Source organism: Fukomys damarensis, unplaced genomic scaffold (assembly GCF_012274545.1).
Source record: "Fukomys damarensis isolate Sample0158 unplaced genomic scaffold, DMR_v1.0_HiC HiC_scaffold_27, whole genome shotgun sequence".
Lineage (NCBI taxonomy): Eukaryota > Metazoa > Chordata > Mammalia > Rodentia > Bathyergidae > Fukomys > Fukomys damarensis.
This window is the reverse complement of record NW_022900939.1, coordinates 47,385,532-47,404,680: the sequence shown is the minus strand read 5'-3', so window position 1 is coordinate 47,404,680 and position 19,149 is coordinate 47,385,532. Positions and strand designations below refer to the sequence as shown.

General features: G+C 37.0%; 1 protein-coding gene across 9 annotated transcripts in view; it reads left to right on the top strand.

The window, feature by feature from the left end:
- The window catches only part of Prim2 (DNA primase subunit 2), a 240,738-nt gene that overhangs the window by 125,128 nt on the left and 96,461 nt on the right, over positions 1-19,149 (top strand). For 8 of the 9 annotated variants that reach the window (XM_010617879.2, XM_010617877.2, XM_010617876.2 and 5 more), the window contains one exon: positions 9,189-9,256. The exons of the other annotated variant lie outside the window; for it this stretch is intronic. In XM_010617879.2, the coding sequence (XP_010616181.1) occupies positions 9,189-9,256 (68 nt within the window). The remainder of the gene's footprint in view (positions 1-9,188; positions 9,257-19,149) is intronic. 9 annotated transcript variants of the gene reach the window in all.

Below are 19,149 nucleotides of genomic sequence, written 5' to 3'. Positions count from 1 at the left end.
AATTTTTTTTTTTTTTTTTTTTTTTTTAATTGTACCAGGGATCGAACTCAGGTCCTTGCGCTTGCAAGGCACTTGGCAGAACCACTGAGCTAAATCCCTGGCCCTTGCATGAACTTTTGATTTAGTAGGTGTCCTAACTTAGCACTGAACTATTTTATTGGTACTAATATCTTAAGGTCACAGTGTTCTTAAAGAGATTGTATGTTATTTGAATCTTCTAGGAGTTTAGAAATGAGAAGATATAAATGATCCCATGGTACTGATGCTGATACAGTTGAGCATATTGAGTACTGAAATACTCCAGAATCTGAAGTCTTTTGAGCATCACATGGGCACTCAAGGAATTTGAGATTTCAGATTTATGATTAGGGGTGTTCAGCCAATAAAATCAATGCAAGTAACCCAAAGTCCAGAAAACCCTGAAATCTAGAACACTTACCATCTCATACATTTTTGTCTCTTAAGTTAGTGATAAAATATTTTTGAAGATGCATGAAGAGTTCGATTGCCTTGTGTCTTTTATCACAAAACCTCCCTCCTTTTTTCTTTTGCTATAATGGGGATTGAATCCAGGGACTTCACACTGACTTACATCCCTTGGCCTATTTTTTAATTTATTTACTTCAGGGTTTCACTAAGTCACCAAATTGTCCAGGCTGGCTTGAACTTGGAATCCTTCTGCCTCAGTCTCCCAAAGTTCTGGGATTATAGGCATGAACCATGAAGCCTAGCTCTATTTTCATTTCCTCATGAATCGTTATTGCTGATTTTTATCAGCAATAATGTAAATAACTTGTTCTTTTATTCTGATTTGTTATATACTATAATCAGAAAATTCTGTAATCACAAGGTTCTAGTTTTAGTAGGCAAAATGTGCTTCTGTATATAGATTTGAAAGATAGTCAAATATTGTAAGAAGCTTCTGTTTCAGTAGGGACTAAAAATACATTTTTGAAGAGGGACAAAGTTATATGATAGAGTTGAGCATCCAAACTCTTACTTATTATTTAAAAGAAATAACTTATAGGACTTACTTTTAAAAGAAAAGCTAGAGAGAAAATTAAATAGAGAAAATTGCTTAAATTTCCACTAAACCAATTGAATCTGAAAATTGCACTGTCTGCTTCTTTCAGGTTAGAGAGAGAAGCTGTGTGTGGGTGTGGAGAAGGCATGCTTAACTCACATGCTTCCTGCATCTCAAAGTTGAGGTCTCTATCATTAGGCATCAGAGAAAACTAAACCACAGAGGCAAGGAAAAGTTGCTGAAGTACCAAGCAGTAAGCACTTTCGGTAGCATTTGTCAGCATAGACACCAGTGGCACATTGTCAGCCCTCTGGGGCTGCTATCTTTGGGTTGCACATTTGTACGGTGGTTTGCAGTTTAGTGTGGGGAAAGTAGGAATCTGTCATCCTGTGAATGTTTTCCGCGAACCAATGCCCTCAATTCCACTTCCAAGGACAGTGCTATGCTACCCAACAGAGCCCATCTCCGAGGCTTTGGTAAAAGTCTGTGCACCCACTTTGCTGCCCGTTGCATTGCTCTAAGTCTTCTCCCAAGTGTTAGTAAAGTCCGAATGAGGGGGCAGTGTGTATTTACTCATATCTGCCTCTTTCTGTTTCTTCACTTGGGTAATTAAATATAATGGTGGATACTTTGACTATAATTTCAGTTTATTTAGTAAAGAACATTTAGGTACAGTGCAGAATATATTACAGTTTAGAAGTAGTACACTGGCTAATAGTATTTAGAAAAGAGGTAAGATTGCCTATTAACAGGCAGCTCAGAAGTCTGATATTTCTTATAGGAAATAGATCCAGCACAAAGTTAAGGAATCACAGGCTATCATACTTGTAGAACATAAATGGCCCACACTGTGAAGGCCTCTAGTCCATCTGGGCAGTCTTTTAAACATTTTCTAGGAGCTTATAGATATAGTGGCAACTCTAGCGCACATAGCAGAATTTATGTGCATATTTAGGAAGTTTTATGAGAAACTTCCACATAATAAGACTTGCTCAGGATTCATGCTTAAGGAATAATTTGGTCTGGATAACTAAAGATTTTTTAAAAAAATATAAGAAATTGACGAATGTATAAATATACATATACCTAAATAAGTAAGAATGGTATAGACATTTGGGAGACAAATCATAAATAGAAAATAGAATAATGAACAGAGAACTTTATTGCCTCACAGATTTATTAATTAAAAGATTTAGGAACTTAAATGGTTTTTAGAGTCTCTGCATATAAAGATTTATGTCTGAAACAAATGTTAGGACCGTCTCTCTGTAATTGTGGTAAACATATAAACGGCCACAGCAAAATGCACCAAGACCCAAATAATCGTAGCCAACCCCAAATGCACCATCAGGAACTTTCCTTTGCATGGCTGTGAGGAGTAAAAGTGTGGTAATAAGTTTTGTAAAGAAATGAGATGGCCGAATGTGTGGGGCTGAATATGCCAGAGTAAGTATATAAAACCAGAAGAAAAGAGGGACACTTTTACTCGATGGTAAAATAATTAAAACATTTTAGTAGTAAAACCAAGAAGAACAAGTTCTAGTGTAGATGACTGTTGGAGACTAAAGGTGTTGATGACTACTTCATTAAAGGGCACCTGTTTATGTTCCTTGCATTTTCCAGGTGTCTGTCACTGTGTTTGAGGTAGAGCCTTGTTAGAGACCCTGAAGATTGAAGTCTCTCCAGAGTGCCTAGAGAGCAGTCCAATCACAGGACTGCCAGCCCTGCTGCTGCATCCATATTGCAGAAGAGCAGTCTTTAAAGGGGTCAGGCAGAAGGTGGACAGTTCAGTTTCTTGGGTGTCAACATGAAAAGCAAAACATGTTGGATCGCACTCGCCAGATCCTTGTTTTATGAGAAGTGTAATTGTGAAATTTTTTTGATAGTTTAAGAATTTTGAACCAAAATTATCAGGGTATTCTCGAAGTAAAATGATTTTATGGGGATTTTACTTTAAGGAGAGGATTCAATGATCCTTATGCATTTATCACTGCATATTTCTTAATACTTTTTTCCCTTTGCTCAAGGAGTTGTTTCACATTTCTAAGTGATGGAGCGCATCAGTAAGGTGCTCAGGTTGGCCTTTGAATAACAAGCTTCTCTTCACATCGTAGGTTTTATGATCAAAATTCAGCCCTGAGATATCTGCTTGTACTATTCCCAGGTTTGCTTCCCTCGGTTCTTCATATCATCCAGCCTCCTGAACTGGAAATATCTTGTTAACTCAGCACTGCTTAATATTCTTTGGAAATTAAACTACCTGGCATGGTTAGAGCTCAGATGGAATCTGTGTGTTTTGCTTGACAAGGTTGTTGGTCGGTGTTTAGAGCTTACATGTTGAAAATCACATTTGTGGCCAGCTGATTGAGAGAAATTTCCATGTATGGAAGCGTTGTACTGATGAAACCATCTCTGCTGTCAAGATCTAGAGAGATAATGTGTGCAGGAGCCCTGTGAAAATCAGAAAGTTCTGTGGGCAACTGGGCACGAGGCCATCACGATTAGTGATGAAGGGCGCCGGCCTGCTGAGGGACCGCACCGCAGGCCGCTGGAGAGCAAGTTCGGTTCGGGAACAAGGGGAAACAATGCGGAACTTCAGTTTGGGGTTTGTAACTGGGATTGATACAATTAAAAACAAGTAGTTAAAAAAGACACAAGGTTTCCTGTGGTGTTAAGATCAGTGAAGTTAAAAGAGCAGCTGCTTGTAAAAGTTAATTTTATTTGACGTCTGCCCTGGTCCCAGTAATAAAAACGAGAGTTTTGTTGAACAACCTGTTCTCTCTAAACCTGCATCTCTTTGTTACTGTGAGGTCTCTTTTAAAAGATGCTGCCTTTTGGTTTCTAAAAATTATTTTCATGTCTTTTAGAACACACACGCACACACACACATCTTTAGTAGGAAAGGGCTGGCATTCTAGATTTTGAGTTGATATTCTTAGGAAATTCTAAGGTGCAGTAGAGTCATCTCAGATCTTGTGTGAAATGAGTGTAAAGATATTTTGAAAAAACATATTTCCTATTTGTTTTTTACTTTAAAAATTATATTTGTCTTTGTCACTTGTAAATATATATAGATGCCACTGCTCTAACATTGCTGGTAGGAAATATGATTCTGCTTGCTTGAGTAGTACAATAGTGTGGAAAAAATATATCTAATCTGTGCTGATAGCCTATCTTGGGTTTCTTTTAAGACACAACTTTGATATTAGTAGGTATTGTCATTCTTGAGTTTGTAAGGAAACAGAGGTGACTGGTAGAGGGTAAAAGCACCCCAGAATAAAATTGAGCAATATTTTCCAAGTGAACATTGTTTTTCTGTCATTTTTATGTGTTTTAATTTAGCCAGTGTTGGGTGAGTAGTTTGGAGAGAAGGGATTTATTATTTTAAAATGAATACACCTCTTGTTCATTTTCTACTTGTTTTCCAAATTCTGGTTGGCTCTTTAAGAACCATTTACTGGCCAGGTGTGGCAAACACACCTGTAATCTTGGTACTCTGGGAGGTTGAGGCAGGATGGCAAGTTCAGTCCCAGCCTGGGCAACTTAGTGACTCAAGGAGACGCTGTGTTAAGATGAAAAAAAAAGGCCAAGGAGTGTAGCTCTCTGTGAAGGCCTTGGTTCAACACCAGCACAATCAAAAAAGCAGATGAAAGAAAAAAAAAAAAAGAAAGAAAAGAAAAAAGAGAAAAGAACCATTTACCTTAATGTAAAGAAGAAAATCATGAAAACTATTTCTTCCTACAGGCCCCTTATCAGCCCCTTTAAAAATGTCTGCTGCAAAATAGCATCCAGCTTGACAGGAAAATCTCTTTAGGGTTTTACGAGCAGCAGCCAGCTTCAGAGCTGGAGACAGAGTGCTTTTCCTCAGGGAATTTTTCCCCCCATAAAATAAACTTCATTCATTTCAGACATGTAAGGAAGGAGTTAAAGTAGATGCTGGCTTTGTTTTCTATCTGATAAACCTGTAATTGCTAATAATCAGTGTTGCCAAACTTTTAAGTCTGTTGACAAAATTCCCTGTTTCTTTTATTATCTTGTTTTAACTAAAGATAGCAGATTCCTCACAGATAATTATAATTATCCATTCCATCCCCAGAGCAGACACTGCTGATGCATCCTGTATCATTTGCTGGGTATGCTTGGAACTGATAGGGTTTGAAACATGGCACTTTGGCATTAGGGGAAAGAGCAAACACAGGACAGCCACTCCGTCCTTCTGGCCCCTTCTCCCTGGCACAGGCCATGCAGCCTTTATTGCAGAGGTCTCCCCCTTCCCCTTCACCCAGAGGAAAGGAATGTCTTTATCTCTGAAGAACCCTATTTAAAAAATACCTCAGATTCAGCGTGACTGAAACTCAGTTTTTAAGTACACTTCTTCCTCAGCCTCCTCTTCTCTAGCCACCATTTTGCCTTTAGTACCAACTACTGAATATCCTGCATATCTTCTCTCTTACAGATTTCTGTGGAGTATGCTGCCTCCCTGTTTCTCACGTTTGGTGTTTTTTCCATGATGATCTCTGCCGTCATTTGCCTCTTAATCTTGGATCCCACTCTCATTTGCTCTTCTTGCCTGTATTTTAGTTTGCCTTCTTTCAAGCCATTCCCCAGTCCTCCCTCCTTCCTCTCTGGAACTCCTTCAAACACAGATGTATGTACGATAGGATAAACAAGCACACAGGTACTTACCTGCAGGTATTAACCACGTAAGTTACTGTAACATTTGCTTCAGAACTTTCTTTTTAGATTTAAAGAAGGGAGAACTTTGAAGCACCTGAGTGCAACCAAAATTGGATTTTAAAAAACTACTTCTGAATAGGGAGTATAATTCTAAAAATTACCTTTTCCATACTGATTGAGTATACTTTTAGCCATGTTAAAGATATATAAATGGAAAATATAAGGAGTAAATATTTTCTATGTTTGCTTTATTTTATTTTGTTTTATTTATTTTCTTGGTACTGGGGAGCAAGCTCGGGACCTTGTGCTTGTAGGCAGGTGGAGGAACCACTGAACTAAATCCCCGGCCCTATTTGCTTTATGACTGAAAAGATGGGAGAGCCCAACATGTTTTACATTTCACTCTTTTTTTTTTTTTTTTTTTTTTTTTTTTTGGTACCAGGGACTGAACTCAGGCCCTTGTGCTTGTGAGGCAGGCGCTGGAACCACTGAGCTAAATCCCTGGCCCTATACTTCACTCTTTATACTGTTTATTCTTCACACATTTTTCCTTTTCTTGAGTAGATTAGTCTTCCAATAACCATTGGATTTCCATGTTCACAAAATTTTATGTACTTTCGGGGTGGTCTTGTTTTGAGAGAAATAGTTTGAACACTCTTTCAAAAAAACTTTACCAGAACCTGTAACTGTGTCCTTAACAATAATCCTGACAAGTGTTTGCACACCAGATTTTACCATTGTGATTTAAATGACAAAGCTTGTTTCTTTATATTGGTCTGAGTGAATCTTACTTGAATAATGTCACATTTACCCTGCTCATCTGCTTTCTATACATTTTGAAGCAGTCTCAGTTTTGGAAGCTCCCCCTCCCCATGGGTGTTCATTATGAAAGAATTTAAACTTTGTATACAAAATGTTAGTAGCACTGGGAAGGGTATATCTTTAGTTGGTATATCTGCTTTATTTGTAGCTATCATTTAGTGACCAAAACCCAAAAAGATATAGATTAGAAGGAAAGAACTATGTTACAGTTACCTTTTTGGTAGTGTCACCATGTAGTAATCCATATATTGAGTTTATGTGTATTTAGATAAATGCACGTTTACTTTATGTGTTGAAATGACTTCATGGTACGCCCATAACTTGAATTTTGGACTGTTAGTTTGGGCCACTTATTTTCTTTGAGCCAGGGAGTCAGTTTCCACTGTGGACCACATGCTCTCCTTTTAAAGAGAGGCCTTTGGGTTTTCCTTTTGGCTGGCAGTGGAGGAGCAGTGTGTGCAGCCTCCCTGCTTGACACTTCATGCTTACTGAGGAAGACATTAGAAGCGAAGACCGAGAGGACTGGTGTCCAGGGCAGACTTTTCGGAACTCAGGCTGAGGTTGAGGAAACCTCATATTGAGTCTGGGACACTCGGTGGGCCTGGCGGAGCTGCATCTGCCGCTCATTCTGTGCCTAGCGTTTGAGTAGTGTGCCCAAAAGGAAAATTTTAAGAAAATGTTCAATGAAAAATCATTGTAATAATGTTAGCCTAAGAGCCTCATGGAATCGTTAGGTGATTTTAATTAGAAGAGAGGTTAACGTCAGATTTCACCCTGACCTCAGGTGGAGAATACATGGAGAAGCAAGGATGGAGGCAAGAATAGCAGTGCATGGAAATGTATCGGCAGTGTAGGAAGGGGACATGAAAGCTAGACTGACGTGAGGGGAGGTTTGTGAAGTATTTCCTGTGTGGAAGGAACAGCCATGCGGAGAATACTTCGGTATTACGGAGATGTTTCTATTTGCGTTTGTTTAGAAAAGGCAGGTTCGTTAAAAAGCGTGCTGTGTAGACTGACAGATGTGAATGAAAAAGTCCAGTTCATCTTCTCTGTTGTCAGAGAATTGACTTTTGAAATATCTAGAAAGCATTTAAATCTTTTTAGAGTATAGCTTTGGTTCTGAAATGTAAAAGCTGTGAGCAATGGAAGTGACATTTTATAGAGGGATTTGGTATTAATGGATACAGGAGTTCAGTTGAAAGTAGCAAAGTGTTTTGTTTATAAACCTTGATAACCTGGATACAGTAATATTTTATGTTCATGAAACACTAGACTTAACATTTCTTACGGATATTGAAAGTGTGCTAAAAGTACAGTATGTTGCTCTATGTTACTGTAAATTAATAACTATTGAAATGTATTAGTTTTTGTATAAAATTGGAAAGATTTAATCAAAATGACTCCATCCATGGCATTTTGTTCAATTTCTAAAATATGTTTTAAAGATTATAGCTCTTTTTGTTTGCTTAACATTAAATGTTAGGTTTGAAAGGGCCGACGATTTTGCTTTGTGGCACTCTGCCTGCCTTGCAAGTGCCAAGGTCCTGAGTTTGATCCCAGGGGCCAAAAAAAAGTTAGGTTTGATAAATGACTATTTCCCATTTTTGGGAAATTTTAATTAATATATGAGAAAATTAGAAATATCCTTATACCAAGGATATCTTTAAGTTTGTTGCTTATCTTGACATTCTCTTTTGTGAATTATGAAGTGGTTTATTAGCACAACACAAGAACTCTTGTGATCCTAATTGAATCCAAAGGGAGTTATCTTTTAGTTTTGTTTTGTTGCTTTATTATTTCAAACTATCAGATTTTTTTGAGTGAATGTCTTTAATTTATTTGGGACGAATTCACATAAGAGGACATTCTCTTGAGAACAGAAGAAAGGGCCAGGGATGTAGTTCAGTGGAACAGCACCTGCCTGCAAGTGCAGGGTCCTGAATTTGTTCCCCGGTAATTAAAAAAACAAAAGCAAAAACAAAAAAACAGAAGAATATAGAGATGCATAGAAATATAATTAATATTGCAAAAAAATTGAAAGTTTACATTTCCATGCACATTGCTCATCAGTCAGGCTTTGGCTCTCTAGTTCTTAGATCAGTTTGAGATCTTGTTTCAGTATTAAATATTTTGAGTTGCTTTTGCATACTTAATGTGGTTGTCAAAGTGAAGGCATATGTGCTGGAGTGTGTATATATTTGTGTATACACACACTTCTGTCTGTGTATAACCATGTGCAGAGGAGCTTACTTATAAATGAAAGTCTCTTGCTTCAGCATCACCAGTGTTATAGAATTCAGTACCACAGAGTTGATTTTTATGATCCTAATATTAGAAGTTTTTCCATTTTTATTTATAAAATTGTTTTTCAAGTGGAGGCTTTTTTGCAGGACTCCCATGGGTGCTCCTCTCACTGTGCCCCCCTTTTTCGTTAGTTCTAAACCTGATAATGCAACCCGCTCCCTGACAGCCATGTTTTTCCCTTTGTAATCACACAGTACATCAGCTTTCCCTGTAATTTCCTGTTGTGAAACCGAGAGGCATTTCTTTAGTTTGAAGTTTTGCCTTCCAGGTCTGCTCCCGGTCCATGTTGCATTTAGCGTTCATCCCTGCCTGTTCAGTATTTGGCCTTTGATGTCTTACTAACTCCCTTCTCTACTTTCAGTTAACGGCCAGGTCTTTGCCTGCTGTGCAGTCCGACGAGCGACTTCAGCCTCTGCTCAGCCACCTTAGGTAAGAGGAGGGCACAAAGTTACGGTGCTGTGTGTGAGCTGCAAGTTGGCAAGTGGCAGAATATGTGTAATGCTTGAAACTCCTTCACTTACTGAAAACTTTAAGCCTTTTTTCTTAAATGGTATGGTTCAAATTGAAGTCCTCAATGCAACGTACTGTACTTGTTACCTTCAACTTTAGGATACTGTGGAGAGCTTTTAATTTGACAAAAATGTGTAAAGCTACTTGATGAGTTTAAGTTAAAATGAGTAGAGATGACTACAGAAAGATCTAAAATGAGTGTGTTTCTTCCTGAAACACAAGGCTAAGGTGTATTTTTGTTGGTTATAGATGAAATGTGCAGGGTTTGGTTTTTCTGTAAATATAAATGGGATATATCTTCATTATTTAAAAAATAAACAGAAAATATAGGAGAAGGAGAAACCCATTGTTACTGCTAAATTTCTCCCTTTTATGCTGTTTTAAAACCCAGTGTTGAAATTGTGCTTTTATAAAATTTTACTATTATTTTAAAAATAAACTTTAAGTTTTTTTCTTATTAAAATTACTCTAAAAACATCATTTTTAGTGATTGCCTGGTATTTTCTTGTATGGCTGCACTGTAGTATATTTGTCACCCTTTTGGAGGCATTTAGACAACATTTAAGCCATTTCCAAATCTTTCCCTACTATAAATAATGCTGTATGTGAACATCTGTATTTTATACAATCAGGATAGATTTTTAGAAATGGAATTACTTGGTGAGAGTATAAATCATATTCATATTTGAATATGTACATATATCTAAAAACTTTATTCTGTTTATAATCTTGAATTATACAAGGCTATCCATATACCCTGAAAGAGATAAGGTAGCCAAAAGAGTTGTTAATTTAGTAGGTTCATCAGAGACTCCATTGTGATCGTACACATTTCAGTTATTATTAAGAATGACTTTTAGACATTTTAGTCCTTTTATTGTGAGATCAATGATCTGTATTCCTCGATCACTTCTTTATAGCATTTCCTGCTTTTATTGGATGTTTGTGCTTTAGACGTAAAGGATCGTAACTGTTTGTTATATGTGCTACAGACTTACATTTTTTTAATACTGTATTACTCAGCATACTTATATTTTCAAGTTTTATGTAATAAAGCACTAATAATGCTTTCCTGTATAATTTCTTTTTAAACTTAGAATATCATTTCTCATTCAGAAGTTTGGGTAGATGTTATGTCCTTGCTTTAATTTTTCCTTTTTTCTTCTTTTCTTCGTCTTCTGTAACTTTTCATTTCTAGACAGATTTGTCTAACTTCTCTATAATTGTCTTGTTGGGGAAATGGAAGAATGAAAAACTGGTATTTCAGTAGGGTACTGGTATTTGAGTAGTGTACACATGAGGTGACTTTTTAGTGTTTTAGAGCTGTGTTGGTGTGTTAGGAAACCAGGGGTCATGTTTAATTCTCTTATTCAAAGCCTTCCTTACACATCCAGGTCTGTTGGTGATTTAGTTTCCGAGTTTTCTCTTATTGCAGTTGCCTCTAGTCTGTTCTCCTTGAGGCCAGCCTTGCTCTCTAATGTGTTTCCTATCATTACCATATGTGATCACAGTGTTCATCAGTTAGAAACCCCTCTCTTCCTCTCCAGTACCATTCTGGATGCAGCTTGATCTGCTTAGCCTGACATCTGAAGCCCGACTGACAGGGTCCTGACCTGTCTGTCTCTCTGGACTTCTCTTCAGCCTGGGACCATAAATTCTAATTTCACCACATGCCATGAAATTCCTCCACTACAGCTTGCTAATCTCTGTGCCCTTGCAAATGTTTTCCCTCTTGTCATTTCTAGTTATGTATGTGACTAAAATACATGTATAATCTTATTGGTGTATGTTTGCAATATGTGATAATTACATTCATCTTGGGGAACTGGTACATACGCATGTCAAAGCTCCATGATTTCTGTTTCCCTTTACCTCCATTTCCTCTCCCCTTTTTCCAAGATCTCATTCCCATCTCCAGAAAGTCTACCTTCCTGTTTCCTGCTATTTATTTTTGCTCTTTACATTATTTATAGTTGTATCTCTCATATAAGAGAAATCATGCAATATTTATCTATTGCTGATTTATTTTACTTAGCATTATGGTCCCCAAAGCTATCCATTTTCCTACAAGTGATTTCATCTTTTGATGGGTGTATGTGTCACTTCCATAATTTAGATGTTGTGATTTATGCTGCTATAAATACAGATAGCAGGCATCACTGTAATATGATGACTTTTAACTCTTTCAGGAAGATATCCAGAACAGGAATAGCTGGCTGAAACGGAATTTCTATTTTTGGTTTTTTGAGGAATTTCCATAGTGATGTCCAAAGTGGTTTTGCTAGTTTACATTTGCACCAACAGTGTAGGAGAGCTTCTTTTTCCCCATAGCCTCATTAACATTTGTTATTTTTGATAGCTCTTTCTTAGGGAGTAAAATGGGTTCTCAGTGTTGATTTGCATTTCTCTAATGACCAAAGATACTGAACATATTTTTTTGTACTTACTGGCTGTGTGTATAATTCTTTCTTTGAAAACTGTTCATTGCAGTTGCCCATTTTTTATTAGGTTTTTTTATTTTGGGAGGGTATCCAGTTTTTTTACTGTCTGAAGAATAGCTGGTAAAATGTTTTCCCATTTGGTAGGTTGCCTTTTTACTGTTGTTTTTTTCCCTTTTTGTAGCATTATATCACAGGCATTTGGGGTTCTTTTAAAACAGTCCTTGCCTGTGCCTTTCTTCAAGAGATTTACCTATTGTTTTCTTCTAGCAGATTCACTGTTTCTTTTTGATATCCAGTCCTTTGATCAATTTTGATTTTAGTGCAGGGAGAGGTATGGATATATTCTTCTACATGTGGGTAACCAGTTTTCTCAGGACCAAAGAGGCTGTCGTTTCTCCAGGCTATATTATTGGCCTCCTTTGTCAAAAATCACATGACTGAAAGTACATAGGATTGTTTGTACTTCCAGTTCTGTTTCATCGGTTAACTTTTTTTGGGTGCCAGTACCATGCTGTTTTTACTATTGTAGCTTTGTAGTGTAACTTGAAATCCAGGATTGTGATGCCTCCTACTTTGCTCTTTTTTTCTCAGCAGTGCTTTGGCTATTCTGGGTCTCTTCTGGTTCTATATAAATTTTAAAATATTTTTCTAGTTCTGTGAAAAATGGTATTGGTATTTTGATGGGAATTACATTAAATCTCTTTATCATTTTGGGCAACATGACCATTGTGACAATCTGCCTATCCAGAACAGAGGATGTCTTTGCATTTTCTGATGTCTTACTTATATGTTGTGTTGAATGAATAAATGCAAGTTTTCAGCAGTATTTTTTTGTTTTTTTCTGCATAAAGTTTTTATATTTTATAAACTATATTGTCAAGAATTTTTTTTTGAAAGGGTCAGATCTCACCTCTAGTTAATGCTTGATTCTGTGAGATAATGATGGATTCTCTTTCTTCCATCTCACTTTGGTAATTTTCAACTAGAATTTAGATTTACTGCTGACATCTCTTGGAATCCTTGGAACTAGTGGGAACTGTACATTTGTTTAAGGCTTTTATTCTCTGCAGTTCACTCATGACTGGTTGCTAGGCAACCAGGACTAGATGCTATATGTAATATGTGCCTACTGAGTTGCTTTCTTATTAAGCCAAACGATTTCTCATTTTATTACCATATCAGAGACATCTGTGTGTAGGGTGGCAGCCGATGTGCAAAATTGAATACTTTCTATTCTCCCAGTGACCTTGTGCTATGCCTTTCAAGCATGTTGAATCGTCTCTTTGGCTGTTCAAATGCAATACTTTTCTTTTATCTTCATATTTTTTAAAGGTCAAGACAGGAAAGAATATTATTTGGTTGGAGAGATTCTAGTGAATATCTTGTTAGGAGTAATAATTATTATTGATTTACCTGAATGGTATAATTTAAATGTTACCTAGAAGGGAAATACATTAGAAAGTTGAGACTGAAGTCATTATTAGATCTAATTTTGTTTACTGTGTCTAATGATCAAAGAGAAATGATGATTAACGTTTTAATTAAATTTGTCAATAAAACGAATTTGAGAGATGATACAAATACCTATAAAGATTGAAGCAGCAATATAGAGAAAGTCTCAGATTATTTTTTAGGATTTAGACCCTCAACAAGAATTAGTATAATACTTTGTCAACCTCATAATCTAGGGTATTGTTTAACAATATGTGTTATTGAAACCATAGTGGTATGTTCAAAACATTTTTTAGGTGAGCCTAGTTTTCTGGTTAAAAGCTACAGTAAGCACAGAAAAACATTTGTTTCTGTGTCTTATGGACATACCAGGTTATTTTTTACTCAGTAGCATTCATCCATTCATTTTTTTCTTAATGCCCATTTTATGTCTAGGAAAAAAAGAGAAACCATTTGTTATCAAGAAATTTGCAATATTGAGCCGGGTATGGTGGTAATGTATGTAGTCCCAGCACTCTGGGAAGCCGAGGCAAGCAGGGTTGCAAATCCCAGCCCTTTCTGGACAACTTAGTGAAACCTGGTTGCAAAATTAAGAAATGAAAAAAAATTTTAAAAAGGGCTGGTTATATATCTCAGCATGAAGACCCTGTATTTTACCCTAATAATGGGGAAATTTTTTATGAGTTTGGTTTCATGTGAGAGCTCAACACTGAGATGAATAATGAATTTTGTAAACCTTGCGATTAGAATTAAACACTGAGTACCTATTTTGATTGTGTCCCTCATGCAGTTATTTTCTTAAGTAACAGGGCCATGACTGATTGTTTTGGATTTTTGTACTTTCTAGCTTTGTAGTGGCTCACATTGGATCCTCATATTGAACTAAATTTTAATTTCACTTGGGGGTGTTTTCATTAACATGAAAGGGATTATTGCATTAGCTTGGTTGCTGAGATAATACGTTGTGTTTGTAGGCATTTGAAGCTTGAAATGCCGGTGGGGCCTGTGGGCATTGTTTAGAAAGCAGATGAGTACCGCCCTAAGTTTAGGGATAGGGCGTGTAAGTCACATGATGTGCTAATCCTCCTATATGCGCGGGGCTTCCAGTCAAGGGAGTGCTTGATGTCACCGTGGAGAAGGAGTAGAGTGGCTGGAAAAGGGAAGGGGGACAACTGGGAAAGTATCCCTGTTTAAGTGACTTGTGATGGGCAGCAGCACAGGTGGGAGGTAAGTCAGAAAGTGTCGAAGACATCAGGGAAGAACCCTGAGCAAGGAAGAACACAGTGAAAGGATGATGGTGCCGTGATGCTAAGGGAAGCCTCCCACGAGGGGTGGCAAACACCGTGTGGAGGCTTCGTCACAGCACTGTGACTACTAGTGTGAACCAGGGCAGGACGAGAAGGCAGAGTGACTGGCACCCACAGAATACTTCCCAGCCTCCATTATTTCGTTCATACGGTCATAGAAGAACACAGTGAGGACTGTAGATGGCGTTTTATCGTTGTGTCTGTATTACAGGTTTGACAAAGAAACCATAGGAAGATCTCATTAGAAAGTCTAATTTTTTAAAATGAAAATTACTGCTGTTTCCACTCCTCAAAAAAGTGAAGACTGGCTGAGTAGTGTGTCATGTTCCTGTAATCCCAGCTACCCAAGAAGCTGAGTCAGGAGGACTGAAAGTTTGAGACCATCCTGGACAACAGAGTGAGGGGAGTGCAGGGAAGGGAAGGACTCCTTCATGAGGCTTTACTGTTATTCACAGTTGGTAGTAGGCATGCTTCGGTTAAAGAAATTAACTTGCTCAGACTTTTAAAAAGTGTGAAATTCCAAAATGCCACAGAGAATTTGAATGAAACATTACAATTGTCATCAAAGGAATCTATAACTCCTTGTGATCTAATTGTCATCCCTGTGTTTAAATGTCACTGCGTTTTCCATGGTGAGCTTGGTGTACTGATTTTTTAGTTATATAAAGATCTTTAGATGTGTTCCCACAAGTATAGAAGTATATCATAAATAAGTGTAGTAGTTTTGCTTCCCTTGTGATGGTACCCATGGTATAAAATTTATAAGATAGTATCAGACTAGTGAGGGAATATGTTAAAGATAGTTATTTTAGGTTTATTATCTTGCTTAACCATTCCCAGTTTATTGAGCATGGAGGCTTTTCTTTGGCTGGATAAGCTGGGAAAGAAGAATTACATACTGATAGCAGCTCCCTGTGACCAGGTGAAGTCTAGTGGGGAGAAGTGCTGAAATGACTTAATGAGGAAGGAACTGCAGCACAGGTGTTTCCAGCAGGTGGAGAGAACAAAGAACAGCAGCACCCTAGCGGGTGTATAGCTCTGAAGAGGCAGGAGAGATCTTCGGTCTAATGGTGTCATGTTGCCCAGGTGAGAAAGTGGTGGCATCTGAACAAGAGAACCCATGACTTCCAAAAAGTGGAGTTCAGGAAGCTGCTTTTAAACCTTATTAGTGTGTGTTGATTAGAACCTCTGTAGCTATCTTATCAGCACACTATCCTTTACTCTTTTTTTGAAATCACACAAATAAGTGTTAAAATGACTGTTTCTGTGTAATAAATATGTGTATATAAATATTTCTGGTGTTTAGAAGTGACACTAGGACTTTGTATATGCATCAAGATGGTGAGTGTATTGGCTTTTAATACAGCCGTCCCAAATACAGTGGATTAAAACAATGCCTGCACAGTGTCTACGTCCCTTATGTGAAGTTGGTACATGTCCATAACACATCTCACTTCCTTCTTTTCATCCTTTGTCCCTCTTCCCTCCCCCCAAATAGGAAAGGGATCAAGGGCTGGGTGGCAAGGAGGAGGGAAAGAAGGGAAGAGGGATGGGAAAGGGAATTAAGATAAGTTATGTGCATGGATCAAGGAATGTAAACGTGCATCATACACATACAAATAAACTAACGTTTAAAAAAAAAGCAATGTCTTCTTTCATTGCATAGTTCTGTGAGTGGGAAACTTGGCACGGGTGTCATCAGGTTGAATTAAGGTGTTGGCCGTGCTGTGTTCCCTAGTGCAGGTTCTGGGGGAGAACATCCTTCTCATGTTGTAGGACTGAGGTGGTCTTCTTTGCTTGGGTCTAGTCTTTGTGTCAGAGGCTGTCCAGAGACGACCTCCTGCTTTCCGTGAGCTCTGTGGTCCTTGCTTGGGTCTAGTCTCAGAGACTTCTCACACTTTTAAGTGTAACTTCTCCTTCTGCTCTGTCCCTGTGCCTCTAGCCTGAGTATTTTCTGCATTTAAGGGCTCCTGCCATAGATCAGCTCACAGGATACCCAGGACAATCTCTTCATTCCAAGGCCTTTCAACTTAGTTACATGCATGGAGCCTCTCTGCTGGGTAACCTAATGCATTTAGAACCTAAGTGTGGGAATATTTGGAGGGCCATGGACTCAGCCATGTGCAGTGAAAGGGCTTGGGGGGTTGAGGATGGGAGTTGAAAAGAGCTTTTTGGAATCACTTTTCATTAGCTTACCATGTAATTTTCACTCAATTTTTATGGAATGCTGAATTATTCTGGGGTTTTACGCCAATTCTGTTTGCTATCTTACCATGTCCTAACATTGAAAAAAGGGTTACAAATTATTTCTATAGAAATATAAATTACTGATTGGCTTTTTTTTCTTTTTATTGAGTTTTTTGTACAATCTAGGTATACAATATAGTTACATTCGTTATTGGGATCCTGTACCTTTACATGATAGGTCTTGATTCTCATTTTTTCCCTTGTCCCTGCCCTCCCTTCACCCCCTCCCCTCTCCATTTACAAACACTTTATTTCCATTTTTTCAGTTTCTCATATTTTTTTCCTCTCCCTTATTACCTTTCCCCCACCCTTCCCACTTTCCCTACACCTTTAGCCCTTTACTTCCTATTTCACATTATTAATCATTTCATTAGGACCCTGTGTACTATTACAGTTTTTCACACCAGAGGAACTATTCGGTATTTCAGTTAAAGAAATCTCTGTATGAACACTACAAATAGGGAATCCTAAAATAAAACTAAAACGGAAAGCTAAAGAGAAAAGGCAATAATGTAAGATTAAAATAATCCTTAATTCTGAAGATGAAAATGGTTCCTGAACATATTTAAATTGCTTCTTGATCTTGTAGTCTTATCTTGTTCTTTTTTTCATTATTTAGAGAATATTTTATTAGTTTCTGTAATCAAACCCACGTAGATATGACCTTACATATTTAATACAGTGCGTTACCCCTGTACAAATGGAAAAAAAAAATTAAAATTACACAATAAATTGGTATAAATTTTTCCAAAGTTGACAGCACTGTTAAAGTTTCCAAAAATTCAAAATATATATATGTATATTCATATTTATATAAAAAGACCAATAATAGCAGTATGTTATGCATCAATAGCAGCAACAGCTTCTCCAGGTTCTGCAGTCATCTGAACAAAATTATAGACATTCAGCACATTGCATTAAAAAAAACAAAAACAAAAAAAGAAAAGAATAATATCCAGATAACAGCAAAGTTTTGTTGCTGTTGTGGTACCTGGCACCATTTTTTATTTTTATTAGCATCTTAATCATCATCTGGAAAGAGAACATTCTAGAGTAATATCTTTAAAAATAGCCCTGATAAAGCACGGTCACTACTATGTATCATAAAGCAGGTACAAGATATTTTACATTCCGAGAGGTATGATACAGTACTGTCCTATATCAATAATGCTAGAATCAGTTTTGGTTTGAAATTTGCTTTGTTTGCAAATAAGATTGCTATCCCTGCTTTTTTCTGGGCTCCTGTCACATGTAGAATTGTTTTCCATCCTTTTACTTTGAGTCTATGGACTTCTTTTTGCACTAGGTGTGTTTCTTGTATACAACGTATTGTTGGATTTTGCTTCTTATTCCATTTCTGATTGGCTTTTTAATGGTATAAAAAAAGATAGAAAAATCTTTGCCGTCTCTGTAATTGGCTACCTAGCCAAGGCAAACACATTCTTTGTAATCATTTTTCAGGAGTTGTGTATAGTGGCTGTGACTGTTGGGAGTAACTTGTGTGGGAGCCACTTGGTAATACTTGCTCACATACCTTTTAGCACTCTTAAAAGATTTTATCTATTGAATACATATTTAGAAAACTAATAGTAGGTGCCAGGCATGATGTAGGTTCTAGGGTTACATATTTATGTTTGCCTTTATAGGACTTAATGTTTGTCAGAAAAGAGAATTTTTATCTAAAGTTATTACAATAAATCATGACGATTATTGGCATAATGTGAGTTTTTGTGAGGTTATACCGTGGAAATGACAGAGATTTGAATGCCACAGCATTCTTGCAGCTTTTCCCTGAGCAGACTTTTAACTTTCTCTTAGCCCTCTGACTCTAGTGTTTCTTAGGATTTTTTGGATTATACATGCTAGCAGTTTTTCTAGAAAGCAAAATTTTTATTTCTTTTGTGTTTGAAGTATTTTCACTATCTATAGATATGAAATTCCCTATGCTTCACTCATTGAATTTCTTTATTACATCGATTACCCTTTCATTAAGTAATACAGAAAAATGTTATTTTACACTGTTAGTCATAAAGCACTTAACATAGTGCAAAATGATAATGATATTATGGTGAATAAGTTTCTTAAAATGCCTGAGAAAGCACCGTGATAATTACTGTACTATGTGAGCAACGACAAAGTAACTTGTAAAGCATTGTGCTGTTGAACTCCCTGTGGAGATAAAATGTTCTGTTCTGTGCTATTCAATCCAGTATTGACTGCTTGAAATATGACTAGTACAACTGAAGGACTGAATTTTAAATTTTATGTATTTATGAATAGCCAGTTAGAGCTAATGTTTATTGGGTTGGACTCAGCAGTTCCATATATTATTTGAAATTCATTTAGATAACCACATTTAAAAAAA